Source organism: Pangasianodon hypophthalmus, chromosome 12 (assembly GCF_027358585.1).
Source record: "Pangasianodon hypophthalmus isolate fPanHyp1 chromosome 12, fPanHyp1.pri, whole genome shotgun sequence".
NCBI classification, from domain to species: Eukaryota; Metazoa; Chordata; class Actinopteri; order Siluriformes; family Pangasiidae; genus Pangasianodon; species Pangasianodon hypophthalmus.
In genome coordinates, this window is record NC_069721.1 from 14,652,550 (window position 1) to 14,667,462 (window position 14,913).

General features: G+C 37.0%; 2 protein-coding genes and 1 long non-coding RNA gene across 3 annotated transcripts; 1 reads left to right on the forward strand and 2 right to left on the reverse strand.

The window, feature by feature from the left end:
- Positions 1–177: 177 nt before the first annotated feature.
- hlfb (HLF transcription factor, PAR bZIP family member b) lies at positions 178–6,346 on the forward strand. The gene is made up of 4 exons (XM_026915935.3): positions 178–515; positions 908–1,234; positions 3,310–3,524; positions 4,484–6,346. The coding sequence occupies exons 1-4, from the start codon at positions 407–409 to the stop codon at positions 4,697–4,699; spliced, it is 867 nt and encodes a 288-aa protein (XP_026771736.3). The 5' UTR covers positions 178–406; the 3' UTR covers positions 4,700–6,346.
- Positions 6,347–6,930: 584 nt separating this feature from the next.
- On the reverse strand, positions 6,931–12,138 carry si:ch73-256g18.2 (small integral membrane protein 36). Its single transcript, XM_053238802.1, has 2 exons — positions 11,621–12,138; positions 6,931–9,032 (listed from the first exon to the last, which is right to left on the reverse strand). The coding sequence occupies exon 1, from the start codon at positions 12,035–12,037 to the stop codon at positions 11,735–11,737; it is 303 nt and encodes a 100-aa protein (XP_053094777.1). The 5' UTR covers positions 12,038–12,138; the 3' UTR covers positions 6,931–9,032; positions 11,621–11,734.
- Positions 12,139–13,299: 1,161 nt separating this feature from the next.
- On the reverse strand, positions 13,300–14,519 carry LOC117598656 (uncharacterized). Its single transcript, XR_004579286.2, has 2 exons — positions 14,392–14,519; positions 13,300–14,100 (listed from the first exon to the last, which is right to left on the reverse strand). It is a non-coding gene; the product is annotated as an uncharacterized LOC117598656 (long non-coding RNA).
- Between the last annotated feature and the right edge of the window lie 394 nt (positions 14,520–14,913).

Here is a 14,913-nt window from a genome sequence, read left to right on the forward strand (position 1 = left end):
AAATCTAATTGCACTGCATTCAAACGCAAGTGCAGTATAGCTCGAGTCACTTGTCACATTTGTTCCTGATTTGTGTGTATAGTTTCCATGCAGCTGGAAAGTCGGTCCAGCCTCTCGAGCTTTGACGTCACGCGCCTCAGTGTTCACACATGGAAGTGATCATTACAGTCCACTCAACAGTTTAAGGTCGCAGAGCCTGGAGCTTACAGAGCAGCAGGCTTTCTGTCTGTCTCTCTATCTATCTATCTATCTATTTATCTATCAGTCGCGTTTATTCTTTCAACACACCCGACTCGTCTCGTCTCGTGCTTCGTGAAGCGGATCGTGCACTTTCTCCGGCTCTTCTCTCGGTTTTGTTTTTGTTTTTGTTTTTGTTATTTTTTTGCCTGCACGGAATACCACTGACATGTCCAGACCTCTGACCATGAGCTCAACTTTTCTACCTCCTCCAACTTACGGAGTGCTCAAATCTCTCCTCGAATATCCAATGAAGCTACCACTGCACCACGAAGAAGGTAAAACATTTAGTCACTTTTGTCATAAATATCATAACCTTGCTACATGCCTGTAGTCTATATATGAACCTGTCAGGGCGAGATGGTGATATTATTTGACATGTGCATTCGAAATTGCATATCTGTATAGCTCATTGCAAGTTTTCTAGTTTATTTTGGATGCCAGTGTTGATTAACTCGTGCCAAAACCAGGCAAAGTGCACTTTGTGTTTACAGTCTAGGAGTATGATCAGCAGCTTGTTAACCTCATGATTATCCCACAAATAAAATACTGCACTCAGAGCACTAAGAGATATAAAAACCAAGCAAAAAACACACAATCCAACCAGTTACTGCTACATGAAATGGTAAAGCAGTCAACCTCAGGTTTACTTTATTAATTTCCACTACAGTTTATGACAAGGAGAAGAAGTTGGAGGAGGAGAAGAATGTGCCGCAGTCCGCCTTCCTGGGCCCGGTACTTTGGGATAAGACCTTGCCTTACGATGGCGACAATTTTCAGTTGGAGTACATGGACCTTGAAGAGTTTCTGTCTGAAAATGGCATCCCGTCCAGTCTACCACAACACGAGCAAAGCCAGTGTCCTCAGCAGCAACAGCAGCAGCAGCAGCAGCAGCAGCAGACCCCCGTCTCTGTCATGGACCTCAGCAACAGAGTCAGCACCTCCATCCACACGAGCATGGTCCCTCAGCCCTGCCTCCAGAGTCCCACACGAACAGGTACACGCATAGTTATTCCAGAACAGAAGCAACACTCCTGCAGCAAATGCATGCAGTTGCTATACGTCATGTCAGAATGAACCTAATTAATGAGTATAAGAACTGGCCTATAATGAGTCAGGCACATTTCATGAGGATTTGCATAAAGCTGCCTTGCATTGTCCACATCTCTGAACAAGAAATGGCTAGCAGCAATATGACTAACATGCAATGATTTCCTCATATCATTTATAACCAAACAATTCACTAGTGTAATCCTGAACCACAGACACAAAAATGACACAGGCTTTCTCTACAGTGTAACATGAAACAAGGAACAGGAAAAAGATGATATGATTAAATATCAGTTTTTAGATTCTAAACAAAGCCACAGAAAGTGTGAAAAGTACCTGTGAAGTTTATAAAGCATGCACATACACAGTATTCATCAAAGTCGTTGGACAGCACTTCGTAAGAAATACATTTCTTTTATTCCCTTTTAAGAATTGTCCGTTGTTAGCGAGTAAAGCATGAGTCTGTACTGAAGGTTAAAGTTTCCAGGGGTAAGACTGGGGGTAAGAACAGAATCCAGAGTATAATATTAACTGTATCTAACCGAAGATTAAAACTATAATGAGCCAGTGTCATTTGTAGTATCCACACTAGACACATGCAGCTACAGTGAGCATCTGGAGTGCACGCTGATGTTTCTTTCAGTGAGCGTGTGTGAAAACGTGACGGGCCAATTGCCTTAACATGTGACAGCTGCAAGTGGACTGCGTAGTCTTCAATTCATGCATTTAAATCACTTTGATTCAGCCTGACCATTCATTTAAATTCATTTAAAATACGATCCATATGACTCCAAATAGCCAACACTGAGCTTGTGATCAGTTTGATGCTAGCTTCTGTTTAACAGATGAGAGCTCATACACAAATGACTCCCTATTCCCATAAGAGCTCTATATGTGGTATGAATCGATGGCTGCTGCGTTGTAGGCAGTGCACCATACATCCAAAATGGAGTCATTTGGGGTTTATATGAGGGCTAGCCTAATACATGATTAACTTTTGAGCTCTGTCACAGCAATACAATCTTCCTTTAGTCTTGTTTAGTCTCTTGCAACATTTTTTTATAAGCCAGTCTAGCTAAGAGCACAGTATTTTACCATATACAGTATCAAATTATATATAAGTTGTTAAATATAATAATATCAAATTAGCTTTTATTATAAGAAGTTGACTAACTTTTTTTTTTACTGCCTAAACAGAGACAGGCTTGGTTTTCGTTACATCGCAAAATTGTACCTTGTTTTGCATCATGTATTTTTTTTAGTGCTTCCTATCATTCATCTAGATAACATTAGTAGCAAACTAGCTTGCTATACAGCTAAAAACAAGATAAAATCTACACAATCATATTCATTAATGCATCTTTCTCTTGGCATGTCCTTCTTATTCTCTGTCAAAACACAGCCATAATATAGTGTTTAGGGTGTACAGGTATGTGAGGAGTGTGCATGACTTGAGTTATACCAGTCAACTTTGAAACTTTTGCTTAAAAAAATTACGAACTGGCTGACTTTTGCTTTTACATGTCCTTTACAACTATAAATGATTCCCCCATTTTTTGGCCAGATTGGATCTTTCTGCCTTGAAGGTTGTTTGTGTTTGTAAGTGACCCATATCTGTCAGTAGTATGACCAGGCCTGAAAAGACCTGCATATACACAGTTTTACATAATTAGTGTAAGATGCATGAGCCACATGTGTCATGAAAAAATAACGAAAAATCACTACAAAATAAAATTTCATTTTCTTGGTTGGTGCACAGGCCCTGGAATTGACATGCAGCTATTGCTTAAGCTGATACTGCTTCTGCTGTTTGCTGAATGTGTGCTCATTGTGTGTGCTTTGTTGCCACTTAGTGGATTAGTGCTGACACTACAGGCTTATCCCAATATATGTGCAGTTTCGTTTGAAAAGTCATTTTAGATACTATCTATAGATCTCTATATCTATCTATATTTTAGATGCATGTTATTTAGGCATAAACATCCTCTAATTTTGTATCAAATATATTATTTTTATGTGCAGTGTTGCCTTCATCACGCAACACTCCTAGCCCAGTTGACCCAGAGTCCATCCAAGTGCTGATGAGCTATGAGCCCGACCCAACAGACCTGGCTCTGTCCAGTGTGCCAGGCCAGGAAGCATTCGACCCTCGCAAGTGCAGGTTCTCTGAGGACGAGCTTAAACCTAAACCAATCATCAAAAAGGCGCGCAAAGTCTTCATTCCCGATGACATTAAGGTAACAGTGCAGCTACAGTGCTTATTTATTCGTGTCTGTATATGTGTGTGTGTGTGTGTGTGTGTGATTCACAGAGTGCGTGCTCTTACCACTATTCTCACTGACACTTCCCATGTCACTTGCATCTTTTGCTAAGATGCTTACGCCCAGTACTTCATTCATTCATCCTTGGGTGGCCGAACCCATGTGATCCTACTTTTCATGGAGCACACTAGTTCTTCTGGGGTTCGGATTAAAGGATTTGCCATTTTAATTTATCCAAATAAAAGTGGATCCATGCAGGGATTTGCAGAGTAATAAATTGCTCCAAGCTGATTTCACAGTCATGACTTCACAAAAAAAACATGTCAGCACACAGATGGATAATTCTTTAATACCCACTGTCTTATTAAAACCTGAACCTTAAAGTGGTATTGGATTGTGCTTGAACACTGTGTGCTTTGGAGACAACCAGTTTCACATTACCTTTATTTTGCTTGCAATTGCTTGCAGCTTGTGTGAGCAAGAAGAGCAAAATGTGCATATGTGACTTCAGACATACAAAGTATGCAGAGATCCTTGATCTAGAAGAAGTCTAATATAAAATGAACAAGCACAGTAACAGTAAGACCAGTGGCAGCTTAAAACCCCTGTGACTTAAAGCAATAATTAATCGCTAATTGTGTTGCAGTGGTAAGAATAGCAGCAGCAAAATATCTTAAGTTTATAATTAAATTGGCAAAGGGCATGCAGCATAAAAATGTGTTCATTTGTGAGTCTGAAATTACATTAATGCAAATATATTCATACGTTTGCTTGTTTGATGATCAAAAATAAATGATTTAAAATAGTTTTGGTCATATTCCTTTCAAAACGTCCTATTGTCAGCAAAGAAATTATAAAATGAGACATGTCCATAAGCATAAAGACATTTTAATTGGAAGGTCAGCATCTCATTCGTTTCACATGAATTTGTGCAGGATGAAAAATACTGGGCACGGCGCAGAAAGAACAACATGGCTGCCAAGAGGTCGCGGGACGCTCGGCGCCTGAAGGAGAACCAGATTGCCATCCGAGCTGGTTTCCTGGAGAAGGAGAACTCAGCTCTCCGACAGGAAGTGGCTGATTTGCGGAAGGAGCTTGGGCGCTGTAAGAATATTCTAGCAAAATATGAGGCTCAGCATGGCCCTCTGTGAGGCCTACAGGCTTGTGTAATGGGAAGGACGATGTAACGGTGTAAAGCCCTTTCAACATTTAAACCTGTTGACCATCACCTCTGTCTGTTCTTGGCACTTTAGAGTTCTGTGTTAGTGTGAGGTCATGTCTGAGTTACATTTTTTAGCCAGGCTGTTTTTTTTTTTTTTTGTTTTAAACAGAGATGTTTTATGCTACTAGGAATGTTTCTTTCTTATTCATGTATTCTGTACATGTTTTAGGAGTGTTGTAGCATCTAATTGTACAAAAAAATCTTTTTTTGTTCGTCATAATAGTTACATTTTACAGTTTTTATTAATAAAGTACAGTTTGCAGGCTTTATATGTTTAGTGAGTCAGCCCTCCAGTGTTCAATCTGGTGAGCAAAATTTACACTTAGGCCTCACATTAGTTTTAAGTGTCTCTACAATGGCCTGCTGTTTTCACAGAGAGAATAAATTATAGAAAAATATATAAAAAGGAGTATTTATGAGTATGCTTTTTTAACATGACAGTTTTTTATTAAACTATTTGACTGTGTAAGCTGTTACATGATTGTTACACACCATTTCTCATATCCCAGTTTATTTCAGATTGGGATTTGTGTTGATATAGAGCCATCGTACCTCTCACATCAGCATGGTTTTTGAATGCTTAAACCATATTTTGATCTTTAATCTTATATATTTCATTTTCTGGCTACATTTAACATTATGTCTTACATACCCACCTTTACCTTTTTCTCACTGTAGGAATTATAATGAGATGAATTATAACACTACACCTGTGGCAATAATTTTATTGGCTTCTATACTGAACATTGAATGGAGTTGGGACATTTTGTTTATTGAAATAAAGGTAAATGACGCTGCCAAGTTTTATTAGCACTAGTCATTTCACAGAGAATGGCAGTGTGTTTGCAACTTGATTAATAATCATTAAAAAAAAGCCTCTGCTTGCCTTTTGGAGCCAATGTGGTCAGAATGTACATGCAAGGTGATTTTCTGTCTCTATTCCAGACCAAAAGAAAGAAAAACATCTATGTAACGTTATATGAAAGTAAAATGTTTTAAATGTTTTACAGAGCTTTTCTTGTTTTTGTACAGTATTTTCCTATGAATCTCTAAAGATGTGTTTTAAAAGGTATTTGATGGAAAAAAAAGAGCTTTTAAAATTTTTCAAGTGCTGTAGCTTGTTGGAATTCTGCATGGGCATTAGTGAAGTATAATCCAATCAATTTATCTAATGCATTAAAGTGATTTCTGCATTTACCATCCATCTGTTATCTCCTTGTCATACTGAATCTATTTTTATGCATCACTGAAAGGTGAACAAGGTCTTTTTTCCTCTTTTCTGCTGTTTGTACTATTGTTAGGATCAACACAGTCTGCAGTGTTTCTTGCTGGTAACATGGTTTGTTTTGAAAGATGGTATTATTATGTGTTTGCTATATTGGTGAAAGCAGTGAATGTTGACTGTGAAAAGATCTTACGACATACAGTATACAGTTTAATTATAGCATGTTTATTTTTAGTAGAGTATTTATTGGCTTTAAAAAATTATTTTATTGTCTGTTTATTGTCTGACTTTTTTTCTTTTTCCTGTTTTCTTGCCCACAATCATGATCAAAATAAATTCTTAACAAAGTGAGTTGTGGTCCCTATTTTTATGTTTAATTAAAGCCTAAATATCAGTCATTTAACTAAGTCTTTTTTTTTTCATCAGTAAATATGCATAAAAAGCTTTTATGTTTATGTTTATAAGCTTTTAAATTACTTTCTGTCATTCACTGATTAAAGGAATATTTCAAACATGGGAATTATTTCAGTCTTATTTCTAATAAATTCTCCGTTATTGAGTTACACAATATATTAGGCATACATTAATATTAATGAATAATATACAATCATTATTACTTTTCTTATTATTGTTATTATTAACACTACTACTAGTACTACTACTAATAATAATAATAATAGTCTTAACTCCCATGAATCTTATTAAAAGGTTCGTTATACATTATGCATTTATACCATTATTAATTTATTAATTGTACGATTATAATAAAAATAAACAATACATAAATGCATATTATTTATTGATTGTAAATATATGGCAAGAGATGAAGTAAAGTGTTTGAGAGATGAAATAAAGTTTTGCTAAAGGATTTAGCAAAACTTTCCCACTCAGTCTGTGTAGCTGTTCTTTTTGAAAGTTTCTGGGTTTGGGTTTTCCTGGAACAAACCACTAGAGAGCATCCTTTCTTCAAAAATGAACTTTTTCTTGTTCAGAGGTCACAGAGGTTTAAAATGTCACATCCTTATGTCAACATGAGCCCAACCCCCACCTCCTGAGTCTTCTCTTCATCATCATGACTGTCGTCATGTCAAGAGGATAAAATGTATCTTTAACGTCCTTGCTCATCAAGCAGCTCAAGTAGGAACAACACTTCTACTTAGCTGACAGACCAAACCATTTATTTGGTAAATTAAAGAAAGAAAGAAAGAAAGAGTTTTGTGATACAGTACAGAGAACTGAGCAGGTTTATACAGTTTAGGCAGGTTAATTTGCACTGGTTAATATGACTGTATTACAAATTCATTTATACAATCAGATGGAATGGTTCTTCAAGGGTTCTTTCGATGGTCAAAGGTCAAACTTTTCAAATTGGGAACCTTTTCTGTAAAGAAGAAGCTCTGATGTATGGCTAGACTCCTGTAAAGCAATGGAAACCTTTAGGTGGAAACGTATTATTATAAATATACTGTATATACTTTTACCTGCAACATCTTTTCATATACATAATGGTATGAATGAGGTAAAGGATTTCTCTGCTCCACTTTTCACAGGTAAATTTGTTTTTTTAGCACGGCTGCTGTATTGCCCACTACCTATCTACACACGCACACACACACACGAGAGTATATTCATTTAAATCTGCAATATCCTCTCTTGAATTCTATCTTCCTCCCACTCTCCCTTCTCTCACTATATCCAGATTAATGGTCCGGGTCTACTGTTATGTCGGTGCTATAACGACATGTGATCGGAGCAGCTGTCATGTATGTTTATTTGTGTAGCCTTCCTCTGGGTGTGGCCTTGACAACCATTTACCCCACACTAACACAGATGACATACTGCAGGGATTTCTGTGGCATTTATCAAATAGACATGAGGTTATATAAAGCCATTTGCAAATGCAGAGGGAGCAGATGGGATCTGCTGTTAATCCCATGCTGATCCAAGCCTGCTTGTGGATCTGCTTGGAAAAAACAGCATCAGAAACCACGCGCCAGCTCACACTCACTAACACTGTTCTTCCACCATCATCTCCTTCAGCTGCGTACCTTATTCTTAAACATGCTACACACTTCCAGTCACTAGTAGACTCAGTTTCCTGCAGGATATTAGCTACTGGTCTTACTAATAGGTTATTACTTTAGCTATGAAATTCATCTTGTCTGTTAATTGAATAAATGGAGGCTGGATAAAATCTTTTGTTCACTGATCACTGACTATTTGTTCACTGATCACTGACTATGAACTGAAAAATTGCAAAGAAAGGAATTCTAAAATCGTTCACTTCAGTTTTTCCAATTTCCTTGCTTCTGACCAAAAATATTTGTGTCATTCCTGCTCATGTTTTGGAACTTCTTTAATAGAACATGAATGAAATATAACGTTTACACGTTACACTATTTGACAGAGTTATATCAGAGCTTCTAATTTTATTATTGTACAGATGTACTTATTGTCTGTTAGCTGAGTAATTCAAAACCAGTACTGAGTTATATTTTCAACAACTTTTATTCATCTATTTATCTTTTTATTTTATTTTGCACATTTATTTTATGTGTAATTATATTAGTCTCTCTCTCTCTCTCTCTCTCTCTCTCTCTCTGCCCCGCTGGTTTCATATGTTATATACAATTCAGTTTTATTAATGCAGTGTCTGAGCAGTTGGCAGAGTAACATTAATGGTTGTGATATGCAAAGCAAGGTGGAGGCATCCAGAAGTGCTCAAGTTGGTGTTCCAATATCACTTCACATCACATATTCAAAATCTCTAAACTAGGAATATTTTTAGGACACTACACACCTGTCATTAGGACTAGGCATCTCAAATATGTGACATCATTTATCCTGATATGGATCAAAAGTTTTACTGGCAATCATAGACAGCGGCACATGGTCCTCAGCCACGTCTTCTCTTTAGGATTTTTCTGATCCAGCCAGGGTTCTCAGATGATCTCAGTCTCTGGGCCCAGAATCTACGCTGACACCATTTCTACAATCTGTAAGCATTCTTATTGCGTGACCTGGATTATAGCTGGTCCTAGAAAAGAGAAAAGACAACCATTTATCATTGTGGTTTGTTATTGAAGATTTGCATGACACAATGCTATAACAACATTTGGAGCTCCAAACATCTAAGTATAGTTTACTCTAATATCCAACTCTGGTTCTTGTGAATGATTCAGTTTATCGACATCTGAAGATTAACAGTGGAAGATGGATTTTCCACTGTTCTCTCCCCATGTCTTTGTTTATGACATGAAATGCTATTTGAGTGATTATCCCAAATTGGTGCTCTGTAAAAAAGAAAGAAAGAAAACATCTAAATTCAACAAGACTGTAAATTATGACATATGTTATTACATATTTACTTTTATAAAGTACAGTTTTTATTACTTGTATATGTTCCCAGACTTTCCAGGATATCAGCGGTCCAGATGTGTACCAGGAAAACATTTCCAACACCATCAATGTGCATGTTGAACCAAACAAGAAAGGTCCATGGACTCTTGTTGCTTGTGCCAAATTCTATTCCTCTGTTTTGCATGAGTGCAAAAGGAATATTTTTTCTAGTGCTTTTAATGTATACTGACAGCATTGTTTAGCTGTTGTTGAGAGTCTAATAAGTGGTACATTCTAAGATGAGTTGTTGAATTCCAATGTGCTTTGTTTGTTTGTGACCCATTTGTTTTCCCAGCATTACCCTCTGACCCCACTGATCTACACGCTGTTTTTGGCTGTTTTTGTCCACAGGATTGCTGGACACTGGACAATGTTTTTTTAATTTTATTTTTATTTATTTATTTAAAAAAAAAATTAATTAAACATATTGCATTTAATTCATAATACATATAATGCATATAAACATTTAATACAATAGTAAGTTATTTAAATAATAGCAAAAATTCTAAAGTTGCCAGCACAACTGTATCAGTTACAAATGTACTAGTGTGAAACAGCAAATAATTAAATGTATGCTGATTATAAGTATATATACAGACAGACAGAGGGCTACAGAAAGATGATAACTAGGAAGTCATCGTACATGGCTAAATAACATGGCTAAAGTTGAACTAATACGCTATATGGCCAAAGGTTTGTGGACAACTGACCATCACACCCATACATGTGCTTTCCCCCAACTGTTGCTACAAAGTTGGAAGCACACAATTTTGTAACATTAAGATTTTCTGTAACATTAAGATTTCCCTTGGAACTAAGGGGCCCAAACAATGTTCCAGCATGACAATGTCCCTGCACACAAAACAAGTTCCATAAAGGCATGGTTTGCCAAGGTTGGTGTGGAAGAACTCGACTGATCTGCACACAGCCCTGACTTCAACCTCACTGAACATGGGTTGCACGCGAAGCCATCTCGCCTGACATCAGGACCCAATCTCACTAAAGCTCTTGTGGCTGAATGGGCACAAATCCCTACAGTCAATTTCCAAAATGTAGTGCAAAGCCTTCTCTGAAGAGTGGATGCTGTTAGAGGAGGAAAGGGGGGATCACCTCCATATTAATTCTCATGCTTTTGGAATGGGATGTTTAAGAAGCACATAGGGTTGTGATGGTCAGGTGTCCAGATACTTTTAGCATTATAGTGTAAAAAATGTAGAATAATATGTCAGAAATGTACTCATGAATGATAATAACGACTTATTACAACAACCGTCATATTTAGGTCAAATGAATGCATTTATGAATCAAACCTTTACGACTGCAACTAGTTTAGGATATGTAGTGTCATGTCATTTTCAAAATCCGGTCAAACAGCAGGAAACAAGACAAAAAAAAAAATAAAAAATGGACCAAAAAAGTGGACATTAGCCTTAGCAGAACATACCTAATCATAGCTGATTAAATATTTCCATGTTGCCAGCTTTGTTGTGTAATAAAACCATAGATTGAAGCATATGATTTGTCCTGGATGTCAGATCAAAATATCGATTGTGATTAATGCTCATTCATTCATTCGTTTGTTTGTTTATTCATCCACTCTGTGTGAGACAGCAGAAAGGGATGTGCACTAGAGAGCCATTTTCTTGAATATCACACTAGACTGACAATTTTAAGGATAACAGCACTACATCACTTACAACATAAAGATTTCAAAGGTGCATATGAGAATAAGTATATTAGGATTTAAAGAGAATGATGATATTTATGACCAAAACTTTATGATCCTTTGTAAAATCACACAAAGCCCTCTAATATTTGAAGTGTAGTTTTCATAAATTGCTTGCAAATAAAAAAGTTATGAAAAAGAAATTGGATCATGAGTGAGAAATATTGTAGTTTCACAGCAATTGTAAAAGCATAAAGAGGATGTACGTGTGTGTGTGTGTGTGTGTGTGTGTGTGTGTTTAATGAGAACAGTGCTGGGAGCTGACGCAACAGTGATGTGATGCAGCTAGAGATAATCCGTCTGCTTCTAATGGCTCTTCCAGCATAATGGCAAGCAAATGCTGTCAAATCACAAATCAAATATCATCCATTTTAGATGCATCTAATGTGTTCTCTAAAACAGCTACAGTCTCAGTAACAAGAATCAGAGGTGTGAAAATGGATTCATGAATGCAATGAATGTATAATTTAAGGACTTATATTAAAGTGACCATGCCTTACCTTTCTAAGCTTGGTTGTAGGGGAATTATAGCCCAGTTTGGAAAGTTAAAAGAAAAAAAAGAAACTAAAAAAAATAGTATTTTCTCCTATCCGAGAGACCTGCTGGCCAGTGTTTTATACCAGTGTGCTCCTCTTCTCACGTGTATCAGGGGTGGGTGGCACATAGCTGTTGACACTGGTGTTGTTTTGCTCGTTATACTGGGCAGATGGTGGAGAGTTCGCCACAAGCTGACCAGGAGACTGCTGCTGTGGGGCCGGAGGCTCTGGATCATACTCCTTAGTGGGGTCTTTGCCTCGGCAGTCGTAGAGGACACAGGAGATGAGGAAGACCAGGAGCAGGATCACGTAGCTGGCAATGAGAATAATCAGGTTTAAAGTGACTGGGTCGATCTCCAGGTATAACTCCATAAAACCCATGGCAATGCTTCATTCCTCACGCCGTGCTCTGAGAGAAATGTAGGCACCATGGACCATTGTCTTGCGTCTCTGCTGAAATATCCCAGAGAGCAACAGCAGGGCCATCCGCGCAGGACAGAGTGTATATGGAGCTTTGCAGTGAAAAGATTTTAATCCTCTGTGCTACTCTTCCATCCTCCAACCTTGAATTCCTGCAAACAGTGATTAAATCCTGACCCTTTTAATGACTTTAGCTGCCATTTTAATTTTATCAACTGCATGCTGCAGGGTTTTGACAAATCATATGCAGATGTAGAGATATAGCACCTTTATAGCACCATTTTCAGTTTAATCAGTTAAAATATTCAGTACACATGCATTACATATATATTAGAGTATGAACATGACTTCATTCGCAAAAACATAATTTAGGAGTTTGCTACAAAATAAAAAATAAAAGTGCACAGCACTATTATTTACTTTTTGTCTGAGTGTGTATTTTATATTTCAGAAAATATTCTTATGAAAGCTGTAAATATGACTAACGACAAGATACTGCTTAATGACAATATATTTAAGGAACAGGAGAAACTGAGAAAACAAAGTGATTTGGGGCATCTACTGGACAGTGTTTTTGACAATACATCTGCACATGAGTGCATATTTCTGTGTCACATATGCCATAGCATATCTACTATAATTGCAAAGTGACAGATTAAAGTTTTATGCCAGTGATCACCAACTTGGTTCTAAGAAAGCAACCTTCCTGCACAGTTTTAATGCTCAATCCACCTACTCCACTTGATTAGCTATGACAGCTATGCTGGATTAGGACTGGGGTGGGATTGTGTATGAAGATAGGAACAGGGCTGATAACCAGTGGTCTAGGCTATAACTGTTTATTTATATTAGAAATTGAATCATGATGCCATATGTGAAAAGTAAGAAAGAGTAAGTTTTAAAAACAAGATTTAGAATTGCCTTTTATGTAATTGATATAAAACATCAGGCCTTTAAGAAATATGTTTGTGTTCCATTTTCTTTTTATGCCGTGCACACATATAGATCTAAGTGTATGTGTTCCCATAAATAAAACTGTCATAAATACAGATTAGACGTGATTAGACATTCTACTAAAATATTACTGTTAAATCAAATGTATTTGCAAAACTTAAAATATTAATTGCATGATAGTCAGATAAAATATAAAGGGATTGATGTTTATATGATACATTATTACATACAGTCTAATTACTCTATAAAACAATGGCAATGCAGTTCGGTTTAAAAGTGTTATAAAATATAGTTTATTCATGATATATACGTCTTGCTATAAAAGTTTGTAATGAGAAATTGCACAGTACATAGGCTGTGTCACAAGACTACTCTTATTAAAACATCTGTGCATTGTACATATGAGTTTTTACAGCTGTTCTGGATGAAATCCTGGGCAAAAAAAACAAAACAAAAAACAAACAAAAACACTGGCCTACTAATTTGCTACCTTTGCCTTGCTCACTCAGAATATATCACAGGCCCATTGCCTGATTTTGATGTGTGCTATGGAACTATACATCTATCTATATCTATCTATCTATCTATCTATCTATCTATATATATATCTGTCATATATACTTGTCATATATATGTCAGTCTCAGGCTCTCCACTAGAGTGCACTGACTTGCTGAGTGTCTGTCCATTTTTTTGCCCTGTCTGAGTTTCCAGCGCAGCGCAGCGAGGCTGAGCAGCAGCAGCAGCAGCAGACTGCTGGAGAGCAGCACCAGCCCCAGGATGGAGATGACAGAACCATGGGAGTTGAAGCTGTAGGCTACGGCTGTAACTGCAATGCCAATCATCAGGAGCACAATGCTGAATGGTAAAGTGCAACGATAGCAGGAGTCCTCTGTTCCTCCAGTGGCCACAGTCAGCTTCAGATGCTGGTCTAAGATGGAGTTTGTCCTCACTGCAGGCTCAGCACTCATGTTTTAGGCTGTATAATCACAGATATTCAGAGCACTGTGATTTTACGTGAAGCACTTAAAGCTTTACTGAGTGGCCTTTTTACTCTTCTCCATCACAGCATCTGGAAGGGCAAAGGAAAGTCTGTACAAAGCAGAAGTTTTGGGCTCTTGCTTCAACTGTTTCATCATTAACAGTTATAACAGAGAATAATATTGTAATAGCAGTAATTAGTTATACAGTTATACAGTTCCATTCATTTTCACAATATGTAGAGTTAAAATGTATTCATATGAAAATGAAGGCTAGATGCAGGGTTACATAATCCACATAAGAGGGTAGTTAACTTAGTATTTACTATTCTACAGTAAAACCTTTTAGTATAGGCAAAAAGTAATCTCAGTGTTTAACTTACCATTTCTTTTGTGGAGTGGTATATCTCTGATGTGTATCTTCAGTCTGAAAAGAGTAATCAGTAGAACAAGAGGGAGTTCCTGTCTCCTCACCCCATGACTGGATACATTAACCCTCACTATGCTGAACTTTAACCGAATTTGTATTCCACTTAAAGATAACAATATTAAATCTTATCATATTATATTATTTTATATTATGTTATACTGCATAGCACATAACCTGTTATTTTTAATAACTAGCATATATGCAGTAAGGAAGGTTAATTAATAACTTTTTTCATTCATTCATTCGTCTACAGTAATTACTTAATCCTGGTGAAAGTCATGGTGGATCTGGAGCCTATCCCAGGAACACTGGGTGTAAGGCGGTAAAAATTCACACCGGATGGGATACCAGATCACAGGTCACTATTGGTTTTATAATTTATTTCACAATTAGAGGCTGGAATGACAGGTTTCTGTGATTCAATACAATCTCATCACAAATTTCTGCTGTACTTTCTCTCTTCAAGAAAAGAAAG